We start from the raw sequence: 25,343 nt of genomic DNA, 5'->3' as shown, positions 1-25,343 counted from the left end.
GTTGCTCACCAAAATGATGCTCACTCTCAAAATCTGCCACTGAGACAATGAACAAGACTGAATTCTAGGAGCAGCCAAATCAACCCCAAGTGCCCCTTCCTACAACTGTGAACTGTAAACTCGCACAACCATTTGTCTTGACCATCCTGCCAATCCTCCAAAGGGGTCTCACTTCTGCCATTTATCAAAATCAAGACTGTAGCAGACATTTTCCACTCCTCTGCCAGAATAAGCATGCATTTCAAGCTGGGATAAACACCCTAGATGCATGGCAATTGTTTCAGAATGGCCAAAATGACTTGACCCATAATTTCAATGAGCTACACGGTGGCTCTTTGCAAAGGAGTCATTAGACATGTTCTAGGGACTAACATAGATGATGCTTTAACACATTTATTATAGTGGGGGTCGAATTGTAGCCAATAATCCTTCGATGCAACAGTAAATGTTCAGGTCTTTTCCATAGTGTAGAAGTGTTAACTTCAGGAATGCATTTATGTGGGCTGGTCAGTACATGACTTACTAAGAAAAAAAAGTGTGAAGACGAGACAAGAGTGAATGAGCCACACAATGAATACATTGTTTTCTAGTAAGTGCTACCTGAGCAAAAAAATTAATAAAACTTGGTGAGATTCCTATTGAATCCTTATGCAAATGACACGAAGAAGCTCTAGCCAAGTAAAGGTTGCGACAGACCAGTTGCCTACTATGCACTAAGCGAAAATGTGTGCACCATGCTCAGGGAAGGAGAGCAGCATGGGTGACCTCGGTGCCATATCAGATTTAAAAAAAATAACTTCCACACAGCACCATCCTGTTGTTCTGAATGAACAAATAATGAAAAATTATGCTTTCCACAACTAAAACATGGCTACAAAAAGCACACACTGCAGAGACTGTAACACCATGTCTGCCCATGGAAGGGGAGTCCCTTGCAGTAGAGGAAAGTAACAGTCAAGTCAATTGCCAGGCATGCTTGCATGAATGTGTGGATTATCCCATTGCGTTGGTTGAAGGAAAGATGGCTGCAAGTACTCTGTTTTGAGAAAGGTTTCCACTTCCTTTTCAGGTGGCCATCCATATGAGAATATGGAGAATCATGAGAAGTGTGCATCCACACTGCAGACAAACCAGAAAGCAAAGTTTGAAAGAGTAGTTCTGTGCACCAATTAGCGCCAGCAGGTGACCAGAGGAAACCACGTGTGAAGCAGAGAAAGCAGTCATTCATTTCTGCACTTGTGCACAGAAATTCATTTGTGCATGCCACATCCAAACACTGGGAATGAGGGAAGGCCACTGGATCACCTGCATTCTGAAAACACTCTAGGGGGATCAGGATGGAAACCTCCAGACATCCAATTTCCAAGTGGTCAATTTCAGCCCCAAATTAGCACTCTACAAGAGATATGTCCGAAAAGTGCCACAAAAGCAACATCTGTGTTTGTTAATGGCCCAGGCTGATACAATTCCCTGGAGCATCACCTGGCGAGGCCCAGAGATAACTTGGTGTTTTTCAAGCATGCCTGCTGATATATAGCAAGGATAGTGGTGCCATTTCTCTGAAGGCTGAGAAAGGAGCAAAGATGCATCACCCTATGAAGCAGGGATGTTAAAAAATGCCGCTGTAGTGAATGTGTTGATTTTAATTTGAGCGTTACAGCTTGTCCAACTATTCGACCGAAATGTGCACTTGTTGAAAGCCCACGTGTGAGTAAGCAGCAGGTGTTGGGAGAGGGAGGCAAGCATGACACAGTTCCTGAAGACCATTCGAAAGCTGCTAGTGCTCCTTTGAAGTCAGGAGGAAATGGCCTCCTTCAGTACAGATTTAACCAGCAAAGGCCACGTACAGCAGAAGTGTTCGATGTGGCTGACGCTTCCTTGGAAGCATCCTTCTGTTTCTGCAAGACATCTGTAACACAAATCAAAGATGGTAAGAAGGTCACCAATTAGTTATAAACTCAGTGCATCACAGCCTAATGAAGTACTGACACTTGACAATTTATAGAAAACAATGAAGTATATCTAAAACTAGATAAGACCAGGTTGCGAATATATGCTTATAATAAAGGCATTTTGTGTTGGATGCGAGTTCATTATAACGAGGTTTGACTAGCATTTTAATTTGACACTGAAGTTGGTTCTGAAATGCCTGACCTGTTATCATCAACATCATTGTGACGTTGTGACAGAGGAAAATTTGTTAGCATTGTGTTGCAATGAGGCTAGGTATGAAGGTGTTGCTCACAAAATAAACAAATGAGAGTGCTGTTCATGTTTTTTCTGTCTATGCTTGCAAGTGGTAGCCACAATAATCATTGGAATGAAGCAAGCCAATGTATCATGGTGTAATGACACATCCCAAAACGAAATGATTTATAGAAAAAAGTGTATATCACAGTTAATTACTTACGGTACTGCGACACTTGCCAGCATTCTTTCCTAGAGGCCTTAATTTACGGCAAAAAAAAATTAACGAGTTGAAATTGTCATTTGAGCATTCATTTAACTGCAACAAGACACATCTAGCACTTCACACGAAGAAAATGAAAAAAAAAAAGGAAACTGCATGAATGGCCAAACATCACATACACCTTCCCCCCTCCCCAACATCACCTCTTTCTTTGTAAGCGTGTGAACAAATATAGTACTCCTCTCTGATCCCCGCTATGTAGCTGGATTTCACTTAGCCAGAACAGGGCATGCACTGAATCATTAGAGGCAGTATATATTGCGGCAACCAGAGTGCTCGAGCCAAGACTCAATAAACTAAAATTTCAATGGAAGCAACACTTAAATGAAATGAAGACCCATTTCGTGGCCTGCCCCTTCTTGACCGCTCCAAACCACAGTAAGAAATATAAAGATAATCTAGTGGAATTCTAGTCTTACTGTCATTGCACATTTGTCAACATGCCCTCAGCAACTGGACATTAATTTTCACATCATACTGCCACATGCATATAATGTGGCTGTATTAAAGAAAACAAAAAGCAGCACAAAGCAGCTTTTTCTTTATTATTCCATTTCCAGATCATTAAAGATGGCAACTCCGGAGTGCAAAGGCAACAGTAAAAGTAATTAAATGTCTCTGTTTAAAGAGATTGTGTATACCTTGAACCTGTGAATGCGATTATGTGCAATCCACACAAGACCCAGGAAGGTGAAGAATGACCTAAGTGATCAACAGTGGCCTGGAGCCAAAAGCCTGGAGCCAAAATTTTGACAAGGATCCCTCCTCTGAATCACTCTTCCAGTTCCCTCACCCAATCCTTTCACACTCACTCACAACTCCTCACCAAAGGAGGGAGAGTGGGCTGTGTGCACAAACACTGCCAAGAAAAGCAGTTGTTGCCTTAACAAAGACAAGTCCCCTTGTCTACATATGTTGGCTCCAGCCTGTAGCTTGCCTTAAGGGAGTTCGATTACTGATGATCATTCATATGTAATGAGAAAAATTAGCTTCCATATAGCTTTCATTTCACTTTCCAGCTCCTAGTGTCAAAAAAATATATATTACATTCGAAACCATTCCTTTTTTTTTTCACACAGATTTGATTCAATTGCAAGATTTTCACATTTTGAACATTGTTGGTAAAACCACAGTGCCTGTAGACAAGCAACTGGTGCCAAGTTAACTGTACCGGGAGGCAGGGGCAACTTCTGGCTCGACCGGCTGCTAAATTTACAGGGTCTGAGCTCCAACTGCTGCGACAATAGTGCGCTGGGCTTCTGCTGCTCGATGGACGACTTGGGCGATGGCGTCTGTTTGTGACCCTCTTTGGTAGTGGGCGGACCAAGTTTCTTCTCTATTTGGTCAGCTGACATTGTGTCAATGCTGTTAATCATGGCCTTGTTGCGGAGGTTGCAATCATTGCTCAGCAGGAGCACCTTGTTACCTGCAGAAAGAAAAAAAGGAGCAAAAGCTTAAAACTCATCGCTTAACTTTGGGACACCTTGATAACTGTGCAGAAGGCAATTTTCGTGGAAACGAGTCCTCACTAACTTGTCTAAAGGCAGCCCAGAAGCACTTCTTGAATGTGGTAAATAAGCATGCAGACATGCACACATGCTCCGTCTTTGTTTTGCTGCCTGAGCTGTTCACCATGCTATTCATAAACCAGCTGGCTCAATTTCGTACTATCGAGAGGTAAAATAAACCTGCCCAATTGCCACTGCACAAGGATGATGTACGAAGTAGTTAAGAAAACCACAACTACTAAAAACTACAACAAAGCTGACTAGTTTAGTAACTACAGTAAAAGCTTGTTAGCTCGAATTTCGCGGGGATGCTACAAAAATTCGGATTACACAAAATTAGAACTGATGAAAGTCAGAAAAAATGCTCGGTTAAATTAGTAGATAGCTATATGAAGTGAGGATAGTAGTTTTATCGGCCGTATAAACTTGTAAACATTCACTTACAAACTAAATTAACAAGTACGGTGCCACGCGCACACAAGTAAACACAAACACATCTCACTCGATGACCGCGGAAACTCGCCGAAAAACGCTGGCCTGAGGAATTGCAGCAGTAGCAGCAAGCGAATCGACCTTCCTACAGCTCTCGCTTCAAAACGAAAAAAACGTAGAAAGCACATCGCATACGAAGCTACTGGCATTACGCGCACTCTGCAAACATCCTAGATCGCTTTGAAGATGAGGCCCACGCGGCCCCGCACTTTGGCAACATCAGAGATCGCTTTCAAGATACGGTGCTCACATGGCCGCGCAGTAAGCAGCAGCCGCCGGAGAAGAACGCCCACCTCCCCCATCCTCCTCCTCACCCTCGTGACGCACGTGCGACAGGAGAGGGTGCGCAGCCACCCGCCTTCCTCGCACGCGAGATTGAGTTATGGTGGCTAGAGGGGGAGGTGTCAGCATCGGCTGGGCTGCGCCGCGTATGGCGGTGCGGCATTTTTTCATGACAGCGACAGGTGGCGCGCTCATCGTCTCCGAGATAAAGTCTCTCAATCATATAGAGGGACCTTACTCCGAGATGCCTAGCGTGATGTATTTGAGCAATCTCTCCGGCTCCAAGCGTGCGTCGTGAAGTCTGTGCTGAAGTTAGCTTCACCTGCCCCGCTTTTGTTTGCTTGTCATAAGGAGTTCTGAGTAGCCTTCTTGACCCACGCCACTGGAAAAATTTGGTCGGTATGCAGAGTCAGCTGGATGATCTCCTGGATGTGGGCCACCTAAATGAAGTTCACGAGATGGTGAAGCATTGTGATGCGATGCCAGATCATCGTGAAATGGTGGGATCAAATAGCGACTCTCGCATACCCTACTACGTTAGCGGGTATGTTACCAGGAAAATGCTAATGAGAACAAAGTACGAAGGGTGTTCTCTAGCTGTTGCTTCAAGCAAAAGACTCGCGCTTGCTTCCGGAAAAGTCGTGCAATTACCAACCACATGCATAGAGGCGGCTTACTTTACCCATCTCAGGCACTAAACGACTTGGTTGCTGCGATGGAAGATGCCTTCACGCATTGTTTCAGCTTTAACAAGTTGAAGGCTGACAGCATCATGGGCCTTATTTCCTGCCTGTCAATAAATAAGCTGGATATGGCTGGCTGTACGCAGCATAGCGTAGAAATCACCAACCAAGTGATACGGTTTTTTGTCATTACGAGGTTGCACGTCCTTGTCGCAGGAGAGAACGCATCGAAGCAAGGGAAGCGAGAAAAAATGAAGTACCTCAAGTTGAGGCGCACAACATAACTGCATAACTGCAATGTTTATATCAGCAAGACCAACATAAAGCTTCTGCATATGTAAAACAGGAATTGTTCAAATCACGTGTATGCCCAGAAATATCTGCATATCTGAACAGAATTTCCCACCCGACAAATTATTGTTTGCACTGCACCTTGTTCACCGTTTCTGGGTATATACCTCCATTATATATTGGATTTGCGCTCGATTTCATGTCATATTGTTTGTTCGAGAGCTAACAACCATGTTAACAATAAATATTCTTTTTTTAAGGCATTTTTGGCATTATTTGAGCGGTACTAAATACGCGAACTTAGTTCTTTGCAGGTTTCTAATATTGTAAACCAAATTTCCCTTAACGCTCCCATTATGCTGAGTTTTGACCATTGGTTCTACAGTTCTACCACAGTTCTACCTTTCATTGCAAAATTGAATAAACTTGAAATAATCATGGTTCACTCGAGCGGCGGCCCATTTCAACTGAGGCGCGCACCAACCAGTAGACGATTAGGACAAGCGCTAGCTCAAGGCGCTGATAAAGTCACGCCAGACAGAACTGCATACGGCACCCCATAATAGTCCCTTAAAATGTTGAAGCGGCACTGGCAAACTGCAAACAACCGCCTACTGCGGAAGCCTTCTGTTTGGTGCAATTATGAGTTTCACAAGTGTTGCACTGAGCGCGAAGCTAAAGCGCGGCGATAAAATGACCAAATTTAGTGTTATAGTTTGTTAACGAAGCTTTCCCTCAAGTCTAAATATTTTAAGGCAGTTTTCCTAGTCTCTAAAGCCGCTCGAGTTCACGCTGCTCCTCTGGCGGCCATTTTTCCAAGAAATTATGCCTTCCAACCACTCAGAATCAGCAAAAATCGACTGTCGCGGACAACATCAGTCCCTTTCCACATAAGTATGAGGCTCGGAGCAGGAGCTATGGCGCTTGAAAGTAACCGGTGGCTTGACGAACCAGCCGACTCAGCTACCTTTCCGGGCAACATTGAAGGGTCACGAGTTCGAATCACATATTATGTTCCTTTTTTTCTTTCTTTTTTTTAATGTCTTTTCCTTCATTTTATCACTTTACGGAAACCCTCCTAAAAAAAAAAATTATGTCCTCAATTATGTGTGGCCACACATGTGCAGGTCATAAATACCAGGTTCTCTAGCCGAGTGCCATCCATGCGGTATAACCGAGCTCAGATTCGTCCACCTTGACTGATCAAATAGGGCACCACTGTAGGTTAAATGAGGCGTACAACTCCTGCGGGACCCACCGTGGTTGCTCAGTGGTTATGGTGTTAGAGTGCTGAGCACGAGGTCGCGGGATCGGACCCCGGTCACGGCAGCCGCATTTCGATGGGGGCGAAATGTGAAAACACCCGTGTACTTAGAATTAGGTGCACGTTAAAGAACCCCAGGTGGTCGAAATTTTCGGAGTCCTCCACTACGGCGTGCATAATCAGAAAGTGGTTTTGTCACGTAAAACCCCATAATTTAATTAATTTAACTCCTGCGGGGACGGTAGAGTATCCGTCTCCAGTGCAAAAGGAAAGTGATTCAAATCCCGGTGCCGCGCAATTCTCCACCGGAAAATACAAAACAAAAAACCCGTGTGTTGAGAAAATTGCACAAACAGGCCTGGAGTGCGGCCTGATCCCGGCAACCAGAACCGGTAACGCACTCTCTCACCAGAGCAGGATTGGACACCCTGGTGCAGTACTTGGCCACAACCTCCCATATGAATACAACAATCAAACCCCGGCCCTCAGTCCCCAGCAGCCGCAAAGCAACTGACCACGGCGGCAGTCAGATCTGTGACGCTGCAGAGGGTGCTAAGAATACCTGGCTCCGGACAGGCCGCCATAGGAATCTGAACCTGGCAACGTTTAACGTTAGAACGCTATCTAGTGAGGCGAGTCTAGCAGTGTTATTGGAGGAATTAGAGGGTAGTAAATGGGATATAATAGGGCTCAGTGAGGTTAGGAGGACAAAAGAAGCATATACAGTGCTAAAAAGCGGGCATGTACTGTGTTACTGGGGCTTAGCGGAGAGACGAGAACTAGGAGTCGGATTCCTGATTAATAAGGAAATAGCTGGTAACATACAGGAATTCTATAGCATTAACGAGAGGGTGGCAGGTCTTGTTGTGAAACTTAATAAGAGGTACAAATTGAAGGTGGTACAAGTCTATGCCCCTACATGCAGTCATGATGACCAGGAAGTCGAAAGCTTTTATGAAGACGTAGAATCGGCGATGGGTAAAGTCAAAACAAAATACACTATACTGATGGGCGACTTCAATGCCAGGGTAGGCAAGAAGCAGGCTGGAGACAAGTCAGTGGGGGAATATGGCATAGGCTCTAGGAATAGCAGAGGAGAATTATTAGTAGAGTTTGCAGAACAGAATAATATGTGGATAATGAATACCTTTTTCCGCAAGCGGGTTAGTCGAAAGTGGACGTGGAGGAGCCCGAATGGTGAGACTAGAAATGAAATCGACTTCATACTCTGCGCGAACCCTGGCATCATACAAGATGTAGAAGCGCTCGGCAAGGTACGCTGCAGTGACCATAGGATGGTAAGAACTCGAATTAGCCTAGACTTGAGGAGGGAACGGAAGAAACTGGTACACAAGAAGCCAATCAATGAGTTAGCGGTAAGAGGGAAACTAGAGGAATTCCGGATCAAGCTACAGAACAGGTATTCGGCTTTAACTCAGGAAGAGGACCTTAGTGTTGAAGCAATGAACGACAATCTCATGGGCATCCTTAAGGAGTGCGCAATAGAAGTCGGTGGTAACGCCGTTAGACAGGAAACCAGTAAGCTATCGCAGGAGACGAAAGATCCGATCAAGAAACGCCAATGTATGAAAGCCTCTAACCCTACAGCTAGAATAGAACTGGCAGAAGCGTAAGACAGCGGACATCAGGAACTATAATATGGATAGATTTGAACAGGCTCTCAGGAACGGAGGAAGCCTAAAAACAGTGAAGAAGAAACTAGGAATAGGCAAGAATCAGATGTGTGCGTTAAGAGACAAAGCCGGCAATATCGTTACTAATATGGATGAGATAGTTCAAGTGGCTGAGGAGTTCTATAGAGATTTATACAGTACCAGTGGCACCCACGACGATAGTGGAAGAGAGAATAGCCTAGAGGAATTCGAAATCCCACAGGTAACGCCAGAAGAAGTAAAGAAAGCCTTAGGAGCTATGCAAAGGGGGAAGGCAGCTGGGGAGGATCAGGTAACAGCAGATTTGTTGAAGGATGGTGGTCAGATTGTTCTAGAGAAACTGGCCACCCTGTATACGCAATGCCTCATAACCTCGAGCGTACCGGAATCTTGGAAGAACGCTAACATAATCCTAATCCATAAGAAAGGGGACACCAAAGACTTGAAAAATTATAGACCGATCAGCTTACTGTCACTTGCCTACAAAGTATTTACTAAGGTAATCGCAAAGAGAATCAGGAACACCTTAGACTTCTGTCAACCAAAGGACCAGGCAGGATTCTGTAAAGGCTACTCAACAATAGACCATATTCACACTATCAATCAAGTGATAGAGAAATGTGCAGAATATAACCAACCCTTATATATAGCTTTCATTGATTACGAGAAAGCGTTTGATTCAGTCGAAACCTCAGCAGTCATGGAGGCATTACGGAATCAGGGTGTAGATGAGCCATATGTAAAAATACTGGAAGATATCTATAGCGGCTCCACAGCAACCGTAGTCCTCCACAAAGAAAGCAACAAAATCCCTATAAAGAAAGGTGTCAGACAGGGAGATACGATATCTCCAATGCTATTCACAGCATGTTTACAGGAGGTAATCAGAGGCCTGGAGTGGGAAGAATTGGGCATAAAAGTTGATGGAGAATACCTTAGCAACTTGCGATTCGCTGATGATATTGCCTTGCTTAGTAACTCAGGAGACCAATTGCAATGCATGCTCACTGACCTGGAGAGGCAAAGCAGAAGGGTGGGTCTGAAAATTAATCTGCAGACAACTAAAGTATTGTTTAACAGTCTCGGAAGAGAACAGCAGTTTACAATAGGTAGCGAAGCACTGGAAGTGGTAAGGGAATACATCTACTTAGGGCAGGTAGTGACCACGGATCCGGATCATGAGACTGAAATAGCCAGAAGAATAAGAATGGGTTGGGGTGCGTTTGGCAGGCATTCTCAAATCATGAACAGCAGGTTGCCACTATCCCTCAAAAGGAAAGTGTATAACAGCTGTGTGTTACCAGTACTCACATATGCGGCAGAAACCTGGAGGCTTACGAAAAGGGTTCTGCTGAAATTGAGGACGACGCAACGAGCTATGGAAAGAAGAATGATGGGTGTAAGGTTAAGGGATAAGAAAAGAGCAGATTGGGTGAGGCAACAAATGCGGGTAAACGACATCTTAGTCGAAATCAAGAAAAAGAAATGGGCATGGGCCGGACATGTAATGAGGAGGGAAGATAACCGATGGTCACTAAGGGTTACGAACTGGATTCCAAGGGAAGGGAAGCGTAGCAGGGGGCGGCAGAAAGTTAGGTGGGCGGATGACATTAAGACGTTTGCAGGGACAACATGGCCACAATTAGTACATGACCGGGGTAGTTGGAGAAGTATGGGCCTTTGCCCTGCAGTGGGCATAACTAGGCTGATGATGATGATGAAGTTAGGCCAGCTGCAGTGATAAAGTCGCCTAGCCTTTAAAATGATTTCCGATGCGCGTATTGCGCCCCAAGAAAAATCACTTCACAGCGGAACCAAATAACCGCAGCGGACCTTAGCCAGCGTACGGGAGGCATCTCGAAGCCGACACCAGCGCCGCCGCATCGTCCAGAAAAAATGCTGCCTCTCCAGCGCTCCGATGCCGACACCTCCCCCTCTAGCCACCATAATTGAGTCGCATTCGCCGGCTCACCCTCGCACGCTTTCTCTCGCACATACAGCATACAGCGCACGGTGACTATTTTAGTGAGCTTTATACAGGACCTCATGAGAGAGAAGCAACCTGCAACAGAGGCGTTGGCCATGCCATCCAGTCAGGCCTAACGTGTCTCTCTCTAGTCAAGCAGTCACCAGGCCTCATCATCCTACCCAACGCATCTTAATTCGCACCGATAGCCAAGATGCGTGCCGCATGTTTCGCGACAACTTGCTACCTGAGCATATACACAGCCTACTTAAATGTCACTTGGATGCACACCCTTCGCTCTGTGTTACCTTGCAGTGGATACCTGGGCACCAAGGCATGGCGGGGAACTCCTGAGCTCATGAGCTCACCCGCGTGGTTAGTTTTCCGGGTCCCCCGTGCCTATGGCCATCCGAATTTAACCCAAGGGAACACAAAGACTTTGCACAAGGAGCACACATCACTTTTAAAGCAACTTCGCGCCAATGCCGTCGCCTTTATTACTCCCCCTGCTAACCTCTCGCGAGAAGACAGCGCTATTCTCCGAAGACTTCAAACAAACTCAATAGTGACTCCTCTTTTCCGTCACTATATTCAAGGCCTACCTGGGCCACCGAAACGCCCAAACTGCATGGAATATCCGTCCCTAGAGCATTGTCTATGGCATTGCCCTCACACTCAACCCAAACTGCAGTCAGCCCTCTCTAACATTCCCACTAACATCAAGCCACGGTCATGGACGGACTGGCTCACTCCACCACCCCATGCAACTAACATTCTCCTGCCGGTGCTTATCCAGCACGTCAGAGATGTGTTGGGTGAGGACTGGTAGCTGACCCACCAGGGTTGAGCGCCGGACGCTGGCGTAAAAATAAAGGTTTTTTCTCTCTCTCTCTAATCAGGCCTAAACAAACAGCTGCAGTGGGAAAAAGCAAAGCTGCGCCGACTGCATGGCGACGCCATAATCGCCAACGTGCTCCAGCACACTAGCACTCTCCCCATCCACGATGGCATGGAGTTCGAATTGTCAGTGGCGGTGCAGATTTCAGTGTGAATTAGCGGGATGTGTTACATGTTGCTTTCAATGCATTGCTGGATGGACCACGGCTGCTACTTTGAATTATCCAAAATTTTTAATTAACGAGTTGTGAATTAACGAGCTTTTGCTGTATAAACTACAGCATTTTCCTTGAAAATTTCCTTTCCAGGCCTCCTAATACAGAAACTAACTGAAACATGTCTGCTACGAAAGCAAATGACCAAACAGACAAACATATTCCAGCTCGCACTGTTGCGTGTAACTCAAAGGTACTCTGGTATAATGTATGCATATATATTAAAATATTATTAGTCCACTAATCATTCTTCCAACAACATTTGCTGGGTGGCTCACCAGCATGCTGACAACTATGTAAATGCTCTCAAAACAGCTAAAGTCTCACCTTCCTAACAGTTTGCCAACCATACTTACCTTTTCTGATACAGCTAATTTCCTCTGACATGAACAATGCTATTCTATTCTTAATGAGGCGTTTGTGCACAATTTTTGCCATACGGAAAACATATCACTGCCTCCCTCATATGACAACTATCTGACTGGAAGATTGGGAAAGTGATTACACTTAATAAATCATGCAATAAACATTCTGCTACCAATCACAGCCCCACTTCGCATACCAGAACTTTTTTTAGAACCTTCGAACACATTTTATCACAATCTTTTCGAAATATAACTCATTTTTTAACTCCACCACAAAGAGCACACTTGGGTCTTGATCTATGTCATCCTCTTTGCTCGTGTCAAATTGTCTGATCTGAAGCTACATCAACGAGCCCAGTAGCACGTCCAGAATGCCCACGACACCTCGCAACAAAGGGGTGTGCCCACCTTGCTTTTTGAACTCCAGGCACCAGTGCAGGAAATGGTCATCGTTAATGCTGCATCCATCTTTGGGCAGGACGTCATCCTTGCGTCGTGCCTGCACCAAGAACCATAGGGTAATGCGCATCATGTAGAAACTGCTAGCAATCATTTTTCTGTCGGGTCTTCCTTGGGCACCTTCCTGTAGGTTGGTCCTCTGCCCCGCTATAAATTACAGTCTGCATGTGCAAAGCTCTCATGGGCCTTCGCCACACGAGTGCCAAAGTGAAAAAAAAAAGAAAGAGAAACAATCAGGAAAAAAAAAAAAGAGTAGAAGACATGCTGATCAGTTGACATTGAAAAAGAGGCTGCAGGTAAGTGGAAATTAAAAGGCAGCACTCAAACAAATGTCAATAGCAGAAAGCACAAAGAATTGGAGAAAACTCACACGTGTTCGTTTGATACGGCTAAGCAGGTTTCAAAGCTGCCTGGTCTCCTCTGCAACTTCCGAGGAGAGGCGTGCGAGCTATCATCCCTAAATTCAGGCACCAGTCCCCACGCACTAGCACTTGGTACCAGAAAGGCACCATTTATGATCACAGTGATTAAAAGAATGCTGAACATATTTACTGAGAACGGCAACAAAAGTTAGCGGATCTCACACACACATTGGAATTGTTTATACGCAAAGCTTTTTCAGACACCTGCTGAAATGTCTTCTTCAGTTCTGAGTAGCTCAACACTCCTCACTCAGTGCACGCTCTGGTCCCATTCTGTTCACCTCACTTCTCCACACTCGACTGTTGCTGACTTATTCACTTCTGCCTAGCCAACTTCTTTAATTTTCTATTGACTACTTGCCTATTGTTCTGCCTGTCTCTTTGAGAACCCACTCAGTAGCCATTACCCATTCGGGGGCATTGGCCATGACTGTTCACATATTCAGTGGCACATGCCCAGTTGCACATATGCAGCGGCTCAAGCTATCTAGATATGCCAATAACCAGGGGCCCAAGTTGTTGTACAATTGGCAAGACAGCAGCAACTGGCACCCACAAGAGGACGATGCAAAGAAATGTTGACTTAAAACACACACTGTGGGGATCGATTAAGCCTTCTGTGCTGTTTGCTTTGATTGGAGATAATTAGTGGTGATGTTGACCGCGAATGTTTAATTTCTTCAATGTGTAGTCCAACACAAGAGTGGTGAGTTGATGTTAAACGTCAGCTTGCTTGCACCCCTGCTGTCTGTCTGCATAGTACACAGAACACACAGGGGAAGATGTTTGCTTTAAGCGTTGTGTGCCGCACTTCGCAACCTCTGACAGAGTTGAGCATATTCATTGCTTTGCATGGCACATTGCATTGTGGCAGAAGTATTAAACTTTAATTGAATTATGGGGCTGTACGTGCCAAAACCACAATCGGATCACGAGGCCCGTCATGGTGGTGGACTCTGGATTAATGTTGACACCGTGGGGTTCTTTAACGTGTTCCTTAATCTAAGTGCATGAGCGTTCTTTATTTTAACCCCGTTGAAATGCAGCTGCCGCGATCGGGATCAAACTCGCGACCTTGAGCAATGCCATAGCCACAAAGCTACCGCTGTGGGCACAGAAGCGTTGATTTCCAAGTGACCGCTTTCGTAGTGTTGCCTAGTGCAGCGCGCTTCAATGCGGCTCTGCTTCTGCATGCCCTGTGGAAGCTGCCCGCTTCACAAGTTTGCATGGTATTTATTTTTCAGAAATAGTAACATACTGTACCCTACCTTAAATTTGAATTTATCCCATTTGCCCGCAACCGCTGTCATATCTATAGTAGTAGCGTTTCCTTGCATTCTCACGTCACCTTCTCCTTCTACCCCATTCTCTGCCTCTTCTCCCCCTCCTCTCTAACATTCTATCTAGCTTCTCGTTGGACTTGCACGTTATAGGTAAGTGCTGCAATTTCTACAATGCTTTTGCAAGGGGTCGCGGATAATTACAGCTGTCAAGAGGCTAAAATGGCAATGTGCAGAGAGTGCCAGAGGGCATTGTGCTTGTTTGACACAGTGCAAAAATCTGAACGAGCTTCTTGCGTCAACTTTCCTGTCTGCCTCTGCCTCGCTCCTGTCAGGTACACACATGCTTTGAACCCCCCCCCTCCCCGACGCGGTGTGCCATACAGCAGCAACAGCAACAGTGGAAAAGTCGAAAAAAGAGGCAAAGAAAGCTTCACTTTAAAAGCTCATTATGGGGTTTAACACCCCAAAGCAACACACAGGCTATGAGAGCGGCTGTGGTGGTAGGGCTCCAAATTAATTTCAACCACCTGTGGTTCTGTCATTATCATCAGATTAATTTATGCCCCCTGCAGGACGAAGGCCTCTCTGAGTGATCTCTAACTGCCCCTGTCTGGTGTCGCCCGACTCAATCTCGTACGAATAGATTTCCTCATTTCATCACACCACAGAGTTCTCTACCGCCCTCAACTGCGCTTCCCTTCCCTTGGCACTAACTCTAATAGACCGCCATTTATAAGCCCTGCTCATTACATGGCCTGCACAGCGCCATTTATTTCTCTCAATGTCAACTACAATATTGTCCTACGCACATTTGTTCTCTAATCAATACCTGTTTCTTTACTATCTGTTAACATTACGACTAAAACTTCTTGTTTGATTGCTCGTTGCACAGTCCTAAAATTTTTCCTAAGCATCTTTGTTACCTGCCAAGTTTCTGCCCGTGGCCTGGTATTTGTTTGTACTGGCAGAACGCACATATTTCACACTCTTCCTTTCAAGGGAACCAGTAAACTGCCAATCATGAATTCGTAATGCTTGGCTTATTTCCACTCTAACCCATTTTTATTATTTTCTAAGTTTTCTTCTCATTGATCATGGTTCCCTGCAAGTAATTGGACTCCTGCACAGATTCTCGAGGCTGACTACCAACCATAAATCCTTGTTCTCTTGCCATGCTATTTAACATCAGCTTTGTCTTCTACATACAAGAAGAATCAAGAAGTCTTTATTGAGTAACACAAACAAAATGTATACACAGATATTTGGACCGATAGCCAATGAGGCTAGTAAGCGGTCCAATACAAAATAACATATAGGACAGCAATCACAAACACATTGAAGAAAAACTAACTCTGTAGCCTTGCTTCCATTCCCAAAAAATGTTTCTTGCATGTCAGTTTGAAATTCCTACAGTTGACTTCCATTAATTCGACCTTGACAGGTCAGATTAAATTGAATTATCCAGCATGTCCAATTAAACAAGACGCAGAAAAAACACCACAGCACACCGCCAATTCATTTGGCAGTATTTGCCCAATTTTAACATTCTCGAATCAAACGCACACCCACTTTCTGTGTGTCCCAAGCAGAAAACTAATAAAAAATGACATTAAAGCTCGCTCCTAAACAACGTACAAATCTAATGCGCACCCAATGTTTTAGCAAGGAAAAAGGGCAAGGGTCTAATATGTGTTGCACCATGGTGGCCAAGTTTCTAAAGTCAGCTTCGCCGCAGATTTTTAAGTAGGCTTTGCCGCAATACAGCTCCATTTTAAGGTAAAGCATACAAACGCCGTGAAGGCAGTTCTGTTTTCATGTCCGATTGCATCGCGCAGGCAATTTCTGACCCAATTTTATTTTTTAAAAATGAAAGGCACATAATCAGAAATTGTGAGCTATATTTCTTTCTTTCTTTCTTTCTTTATTATTTCCTCAGACACAGTCTAAGAGGGGGCGGAGGCTAAAGGCGACAGAGCGCCTGACAAGGGCCCCGGCTCCCTTGCACAATAAACACAGACCAAATACATCAACAAAGTTCAGTCAGACAGACAGACATAGGTTCAGACCGAAAGTAGGCATAGGCCGAAAGTAGGCGTTTGCGACGAGAGATGATGCCATGTATTCACTTAATACACATTCATTATTCATTAATACAAATTCTCTGTCCACTAAGCTCCACTGAGACATGCGAGGATCGCTATTGGGGTCAACACAGGGGTCAGGACCATGCATGGTAACTGGTCAAGTCTGAATTCTCCAGCGAAGGCCTCATATAGAATTGGAATAACGAAAGTATGTGCCCATATAAATGTGTGGGCACCAGCTGGGACCTCCAGTCGGTATCTAATTAACCAAAAAATCAAGCTAATCGAGGTCGAAATAACAAAAGTACCCCGCATTAATCTTCAACCCTGCTCTTACACTAGCCAAGGTGCTCAATCATTTCTTGCAATTCATCCTCATCGTTGTTGAGCGGGACAATGCCATCAGAAAACTGTAGGTTGCCGAGATATACGCCCTTGGTCCTCATTCCCAATTGACCCTACCCAGTCCAACAGCTTGGAATACTTCTAAGCATGCAGCATGCATTGGAGAGATTATCTCCCCTTGTCTGACCTCTTTTTTGCTAGGCATTTTTGCACTTTTCTTGAGGAGAATTAAAGCAGCTGTAAAGTCTACATAGATATTTACATATGCTTCTTACATTCCTTGACAATGCAATGCCTCCATGACTGCATGTATTTCTACTGAATCAAATGCCCTTTCATAATCTATGAAAGCCATATGGAGACGTTCTATTGGAAACTGCCCTGGTGAAAATTTTTACATTGGAGCTGTTAGAACCTCCTGGGTTTCTCATTGCGTCCTCAGCTTCACCGAGTTGGGGGAGAGAGCTGAGAGAGAGTGAAAATAGAGTATAAGAATGCATCGCGCAGCATAGCAACACAGTGAGGGTGGGTGGAGCCTAGTGAGGAAGGAGCGGCGCACACGTGAGCGAGGAACGGGGCCCGGGTGCGTGCCCTCTCCTGAGGCCCGCAAGGCAGGAGGATCAGGCGAGGGAGAAGGGTCGTTCTTCTCCAGCAGCTGCTAGGGTTTCTCGATGTCCTGCTAGGGTTTCTCGAAGACAACCGCGGCATCTACTATGGTGGCTATAAGGGGGCAGTTTATCTGTGCTATGCGAGAGAGAGGCACGATGAGCTATAAAATTTCCCGGCATCGCTAGGGGTGCTGAAACGCGCTGGTGTGCCAGGACAAGCTGCGACGTGGCCCTTGCCAGTGTAGCATTAGCGTGGTCTGCTGGGTAAGCGTAGGCATGTTGACCGCGCTTTTATGCGAAGCATATTACTAGAGCTCAACCCAGCTCCTCAGGCGCGGCGGTGTCGCCTTCAATACCACGTGACACCGTGACGTCACGACAGAGGAGAAACGGGGTTCCAACTCGCGCCGTCACTCGCGGCGTCGCCTTCAAGGCTGACCACGTGACACCGTGACATCACGACAGAGGAGAAACGGGGCTCCAACTCGCGCCGTCACTCGCGGCGTCGCGGCGGTATATAAGCAGCTGCGCTTGCCTCTGCTAGACACTCACGAGGCGAGATGCCTCCTGGAGACAGAGCTGCTCGTTGGAATGAGAAGCGAAGGTTGCGGCGTGCTACAGAGACTGTTTCTAGGTGGCTTTGCTACGGCGCAGCGACTACGCGCCCCACATCGGACGCGGTGAGCGTCGAGCAACGCAGCGTTCGGCGCGACAACGAAATGTGCGCCTGAGCAAGCGCCGCATGCCTGAGCCGACGCCGACGACACTGGCTTTTCTGCGACACGAGCTCCTTAACGCTGTCGTGTTAAAATAAAGGCTAGTATGCTTCGCATCCTGGGCTTAACCTTAGCTAAGCCACAGCCAGTTTTTTTTGCATGTCAATCGTGATCACTTGGAAGCTGGGAAGTGTTGCACATGTGCCACTGATTATTTTGAGGTGCCTAGTACATGATATTGAGCTGTTCCTGTGTTATGTGTTATGTATTAGATAACATGGTGTGTACTCATGGCGTCAGAAGTGCAAACATGTCTTGTACTTGGATGCAGAAGCAGGTACAGAACGTGCAAAGCCAAGGCCTCCCTTTTCAGACAGCCTAAGATGCAGCTCGGCGTGAATTGTGGTCGCGAAACATCAAACATGCAGACAAGGAGTTGACAACAGAGTGTGTCGTTTGCAAACGGCACTTCGAATGGAAGTACATCGAAAGGGCCTTTCGGCACGTGATAAATGGAGAAGTAGTCAAAATTCCATGTGATCATTTGCGGCTGACTGACGACGCTATTCCTACTGTCTTTCCAGATGTCTTTCCTATGTCCTCTCTGATATCCGACAAGAGTTCCCAATGGGCCACCCACCATGGTTGCTTAGTGGCTATGGTGTTGGGCTGGTAAGCACGAAGCTGCGGGATCAAATCCAGGCCAGGGCAGCTCATCGAAATGTGAAAACACCCATGTGCTTAGATTTAGGTGCACATTAAAGAACCCCAGGTGGTCCAAATTATTCCGGAGTCTCGCACTACGGCATGCCTCAATCAGATTGTTGTTTTGGCATGTAAAACCCCATAAATTAGTTCCCAGTGGTAAAAATGTTGAAAACCTAAATTTGCATTCTAAGCCGCTTACCTTTGAAGACACGCTGAAATCTCGCATAGTAATTGCCTACTGTGATGTGTATCAAATAAAATTTCATCTAGTACACCTCTTTACTTGGTTGATTTAATATAATAATAATATTTGGGGTTTTACGTGCCAAAACTACTTTCTGATTATGAGGCACGCCGTAGTGGAGGACTCCGGAAATTTTGACCACCTGGGGTTCTTTAACGTGCACCTAAATCTAAGCACACAGATGTTTTCGCATTTCGCCCCCATCGAAATGCGGCCGCCGTGGCCGGGATTCGATCCCCCGACCTCGTGCTCAGCAGCCCAACACCATAGCCACTGAGCAACCACAGCGGGTTACTTGGTTGATTTGCTCACTCACTTGGAAAACTGGCCATGACTAGAAACAACGACACCTGAAAGGCCTACTATGCACCATCAGCAATATGCCTGCAGTCGAGTGTGCCTGGCCACAGCTACGACATCAAATAATTTTTTTGTACACAACTGTGACATAAAGGGTTACAAAGCAAAATGGAAGGGGTGTGACATGAAAAACAAGTCTGACTTAATTATCAAACTCGGTCATCACGTACCTGCTCAAGCAGTGTCAATGAAACCCAACAGGTGCACCACGAAGCGACTCCTCGGCACACCACTTCCCAATTATTGCGTTTTAAGACCAATCAAATTACCACACAATCTTGCATGAAGAACTTGCCCATTACATCATGACTGTAGAGAGCATTTACAAAGCCAAGCCGGCTTGCAGTGCCCATTTGAACTTCATCACCACCATCAGCCTGGTTACGCCCACTGCAGGGCAGAGGCCTCTCCCATATTTCTCCAACAACCCCGGTCATGTACTAATTGTGGCCATGCCGTCCCTGCAAACTTCTTAATCTCATCCGCCCACCTAACTTTCTGCCGCCCTCTGCTACGCTTCCCTTCCCTTGGAATCCATTCTGTAACTCTTAATGACCATCGGTTATCTTCCCTCCTCATTACGTGTCCTGCCCATGCCCATTTCTTTTTCTTGATTGAACTTCATGCTGATCCACAAACACAGGTCTGCCTACCTCCACAACTGTCTGTCCACGGAGCCTGGGGTTCTTGGTCGAGAGGGCCTGGTAGATGAACATGATTGCAGATGCAGCGCTGCTGGACAGCTGCAGCAGAAAGACAGCGGCTCAAGAAAATGTGTCACACAGGTTAACAGCAGGGCAAAGCAGCGTGCCGACAAAAAAAAAGCAACCAAGCATGCAATCAAATTTCAAGAAAACGCACCCATTCTAGTTGCACACTTCATGAAGCAATTTAGGGTTATGGCCCACGACTACAGTGTGTGCAAAACAGTCTGCATTATGAACCACCACTGCTCACTTCACTTGGCTGTGGTTAGGAGTGCACCCATGCCACCAACCAGTTGTCCACGGCATGCAGCAGTGTTGGACATTTAACAGCTTTGCGTGTGCTGCTATCCATGCACCGCACCATCATTCTCATGCCAGACGAACAGCCATACTGATGGCACATGCTGGTACTAGCACTACAATTCTCTCTAGTCTCCCGATATTCAAACACAGCTATGGGTCATTATCACCTTTCAAGCTGGTTTTTATTGCCTACTGATATGTTACGAATGTGAAATGCACCTTTATTTTATTTGAATATCATGGTCAGATGCCAAAAGCTGCCTCTCCATGTACCTGGAAGAAGTTACCATCTCCTCATGTTTGCTATGGTAAAAACTGCATTTCATTGCCTTAACACAGAGATAAAGATGGAACTATGTGTAGTACATTGCCATGTTGCTGCTGTATCCCAGATTTTCAAACCAACCCACAGAATTCAAAGCACACTTCAAGCTTGCTTTCCATTGTCTGTGACAACACAGAGGTCTAAATCAAATCGGTGACAAGTTTCCCGAAAGCAGATGACAAAAATATGAGTAAACCACTTCTGTACAGTCCCACAGGCACCAGACTTCATATCCAGTACGACTATTTTGAGTAATTGCTTCCGACTTAATCTTCAAAAGTAGGGGTCTGAGGAAGCTAGTATTGTTATCATAAAGCTCTACACTGTATAAGTCAGTGGCTATAAAAACGTTAGTGGAACAGCTGGCACCAGATATTACAAACAGGGTGACTGGCTGGTTCATCCATGGAGTTTAATGTCTCAAAGCAACACTGGGCCTATGAGATAGACTGTAGTAGAGGGCTCCAAAATTTTGACCTCCTGGAGTTTTTTTTAACATGTACCTAAATCTAAGTCCACAGGAGTGTTCTTGCATTACACCCCCCATCAAAATTAGGCTAAATTAAACTAAATTAGGCTAATTAAACAAGGAAAGCAACGCCGCACAGAGTTTGGCCTATCAGGTATGAATACGTGTTTCGTTCAATGTAGCTGTACATTTTGCAATGTGTTCTCACTGAAGTATCACTATGTTCAGAAATTGCCCAACTTGACATTTTTCTATTATCAAGGCAGGCATCTTTTATGACTAAGTTTGACAACATACAACTTTGCTCAAAAATGGCCTAAAACAACAATTTATAGCTTACAACCCGCTATGAACATTCAGCATCAATTCCGTGTGCTGCATATTGCCATGCAAGTTGCTGTTAATTAGCTAATTAGGCACGAAGAAAAGGACATCCTCTTTTGGAAGTCATAAAAAATATTTATCATAGGAAACAAATAACTGTATTTCTGAAATCAGCTGGTAAAAATACATTAACAGTGCAAACTTCATTAAAATCGTTTAAGAAAATAAGAAGGTAGCTCATAGCCTCATAACCACTTAAAGAAGCATTCAATTTGTCAGAGCAAAAAAAGCTGTCGAGCTTGATGTCTAAGGCTGCTTCTCTACTTCCAAACGAATCACAAACAGGCATTTCACATTTTTCACCCCCTGGAACTGAATTTTAACACCCAATTAAAGGTATACAAAAAAGTTATTCCAAATAATTTTCACCCAAAACCTATAGAAATAAGGAATCACTTAACTTGCATTTCATTTTAGGCTAGGGTGCTGCTGAATCGGTGCCATAATGACAAGTAATTATAAACTTTTGCGATTTGATGCCTCACGTACATCATTCTAAAATGCCTGCATTTCCCAAAAACTAGGCCCTCCCACCTGAACATTGCTTAAACTTTGATGCCTCAGCCCCATCAGTGGGCCTTTAACACGAATACATAGTCGAGTTCGAAAGTGCTCGACTCCTTCCCACAGCTCTTCCTTGTAGTATCGCTCATCTGTGTAGTCTGCCTTATAGACAGCAATGTGGCATGCATCATCACAGACTTTGATGCAGAGTGTTGAGTTGAGTTGGGGTGGGGTTAATGGCACATAAGCAGCTTAGGCTATCATGCGCCAAACACTAGGTATGGATTCTTTTAATAAGTTGGGACACCTCAGTGAGTCCTTGTCTGGGCAAGAGCCCGGAAAGTCCCAACAAGTTAACTAAGGACCTCGGCCTTCTCAGGGATGAGAAGGTGGATGAGGTGCTCTGTAATACGTAGTTAATATGTAGTTAAGTTAGGTTTTAAAGTTTTAAGAGAACTCCAGCTTCTTTTAAAAAGCTAAAAACACATGATACTTCAACAAGCCCATCTTCTCCTAAAATCAAGGCTGGGTGAAAAGGGATATGTTCTTTGTAGAATATGGTAAAAGACTTCTTCCTCAGTGGTTCAAGTTTTCTGCATGAAAATAGGATATGGTTAATTGTTAGTTCATCTCCACATAGTTCACAGTGGGGTTTGTCTTGCTTTGTTAGAATGAAGTTGTGTGTTAGGTGTGTGTGTCCTATGCGAAGACGGCACAGAACCACTTCTTTGAAACGTTCCTGGTGTGTACAAGATTTCCATTCGCCTAACACAGGTTTTAGCAGGTGTAATTTGTTGTTTGCTTCATTATTCCAAGCGGACTGCCATTTTTTCCTTAGTTTATAATGTATTAACTTCATGCAGTCGTTAGGAGGTATCTTTACTTTTGTGATTTCTTTGTGCCGGGCTTGTGCCGCGCATGCATCTGCTCTCTCATTGCCACTAATTCCGACGTGGCTCGGAACCCAGCATAATTTAATGTTCAGTCCTTGTGTGGTGGCTTTTAATAAATTGTGTATAATGTCTCCTATTAATGGTGTGACTGCATTTCTGGCATGAAGAGCTGTGAGTGCACTTAGGCAGTCTGTTTATATGATACTATTTGCGAGGTTCTCCTTTATTATTTTGTCTGGCTATAGAAATGGCATAACATTCAGCAGTGAAAATGGATGTGCACTGCGGAAGTCTTATTGTTTCTTCCCAGTTCCCCTGTACAACTGCGCTACCAACATGTTCATTTGTTTTCGAACCATCAGTATAAAAGTTTGTGAAGCTGCTGTATTTTTCTTCTAGTGCAAGGAATTCCTGAATTATGTGTTGTGGCGGCGTTTGTGCTTTACGGAACTGTGTTAAAGTGAGATCGCAAACTGTGGGAAAGGTGAACCATGGGGGTAGTGGATTCTGTCTGTGGGTAATGCCAGGTAATGTGTCCGCTATGCCAAGATTCCGACACATCTCTTCAAATCGCATGAGCAGTGGTCTTGTAGTTTGTGGTTTGTTGTTGAAAAGTACTCGGGAAAGGTATTTTGTTACAAGTGGGTAGCAAATGTGTTTTGGTAGAGATTGTATCTTGAGAATATATGCACAGGTTAGAGCGGCTCTTCTAGTTTCTAGTGGGGGTTAGTTTGTTTCTACGTAAAGACTGGTTATAGGAGACGTACGGTATGCACCACATGAAATACGCAAGCCTGAGTTATGTACTGGGTCTAATTTTTTAAGGTATGTCGGTCTTGCTGAGCCATACACTATGCAGCCATAATCTAAGGAGGAACGCACTAAGTAACGATAAATGTGTAGAAGACATGTTCTGTCAGAACCCCAATGTTTATAAGACAGTACTTTGAGTATATTTAGTGACTGGGAAGCTTTCTTTTTCAGGGTGGTTATGTGTGGTAGGAATGTGAGCTTTTTGTCAAACATTATGCCTAAAAATTTGTGTTCATTCTTTACTGGAAGTACGGTTTCATTTAGGTGTAGGGTGGGGTCAACCTGTAGGCCTCTTTTGAGTGAAAAGAGGACAGCAACTGTTTTTTTGGGTGAAAATTTAAACCAGTTTTTTTCTGCCCAAATCGAGAGTTTGTTCAGTGTGAGTTGTATCTGTCTCTCGCATGTTGGTAAGCTGGAGGATGTGCATGCTATTTGAAGGTCATCAACATATACAGAATACATAATGGACCTAGGAATTATTTTTGCTATGGAGTTCATTTTTACTATGAAAAGTGTCGTACTTAAAATACAGCCCTGCGGCACTCCATTCTCCTGGACGAATTTCTTCGACAGAGTTGCACCAAGGCGTACATGAAATGAACGGTCGGAGATGAAATCTTTCAAGCAGTTCAGCATCCTACCACGAATACCAAGTTCTGCTAGGTCGCGAAGAATACCAAACCTCCAGGCGGTATCGTAAGCCTTATCGATATCGAAAAAGACTGCTAAACAGTGTTGCTTGTGTACGAATGCTTCTCGCACTGTATTTTCTAGGCAAACGAGATGATCAGTCGTTGAACACATTTTTTTAAATCCGCACTGGTGGATGTCAAGGAGTTCACGTGACTGAAGAGTGAACGTCAGCCTAACGTTCAGGATACTTTCGAATGATTTTGCCAGGCAACTTGTGAGGGCTATAGGCCTATAACTACTAGGTGTGGTTGGTGGTTTTGCAGGTTTCAGGAACGGTACAATCACGGCTTTTTTCCAAGCCTCCGGAATTTTACCCGATACCCATATTTTATTGAAGAATTGCAGAAGTGCGTTTACAGCAGCATCTGAGAGGTGAGCGAGCATTTCATAATGTATTTCATCAGGGCCGGGTGCCGTCTGTTTACCTGCCGACAGTACTTTTTGGATTTCGTGAAATGTGATTAATGCATTATAGGGCTCATTTGTAGAGCCACTTGTAGGAAGTTTCTGTTTTTCGGTTGTATGTTTGTGCTTCAGGAATGATGGAGTGTAGTGTGAGGAACTTTAAACATGAGAAAAATGTTCCCCTAGTACTTCTGCCTGTTCCCCTATACTTGTTTGTGTGCCAGGAGCTGTTAATAACGGAATTGTGAAAGGGGAGAAGCTGCCATTTAATTTATGGACTTGTTCCCACATTTTTTTGGATGTGGTTGAGCTGTTAATAGATGATATGTAGTTCTTCCAGGAAGTTTTCTCAGCGTCTCGACGGATGCGGCGTGCGTTGGATTTCGCCTTTTTAAAATTTACAAGATTATCATGGGTTGGGTATCTACGGAATATGCCCCATGCTTTGTTTTGTTTCGTTTTTGCTACCCTACATTCTTGCGTGTACCAGAGTTTATGATTATGTCGAGCCA

At 44.8% G+C, this 25,343-nt stretch overlaps 1 protein-coding gene across 2 annotated transcripts in view; it reads right to left on the bottom strand.

Annotated features, from left to right (window-relative positions):
- Swt1 (Swt1 RNA endoribonuclease) overlaps positions 1-25,343 on the bottom strand; it is a 176,088-nt gene that overhangs the window by 108,987 nt on the left and 41,758 nt on the right. For both annotated transcript variants that reach the window (XM_065441936.1, XM_065441935.1), the window contains exons 6-9: positions 19,989-20,078; positions 12,515-12,605; positions 3,642-3,896; positions 1,848-1,909 (exon numbers count right to left, since the gene is read on the bottom strand). In XM_065441936.1, coding sequence (XP_065298008.1) covers positions 1,848-1,909; positions 3,642-3,896; positions 12,515-12,605; positions 19,989-20,078 — 498 coding nt within the window. The remainder of the gene's footprint in view (positions 1-1,847; positions 1,910-3,641; positions 3,897-12,514; positions 12,606-19,988; positions 20,079-25,343) is intronic.

This window comes from Dermacentor albipictus, unplaced genomic scaffold (assembly GCF_038994185.2).
Source record: "Dermacentor albipictus isolate Rhodes 1998 colony unplaced genomic scaffold, USDA_Dalb.pri_finalv2 scaffold_31, whole genome shotgun sequence".
NCBI lineage: Eukaryota > Metazoa > Arthropoda > Arachnida > Ixodida > Ixodidae > Dermacentor > Dermacentor albipictus.
The sequence above is the reverse complement of the archived record's forward strand: the minus strand, read 5'-3'. Positions and strand labels throughout refer to the sequence as shown.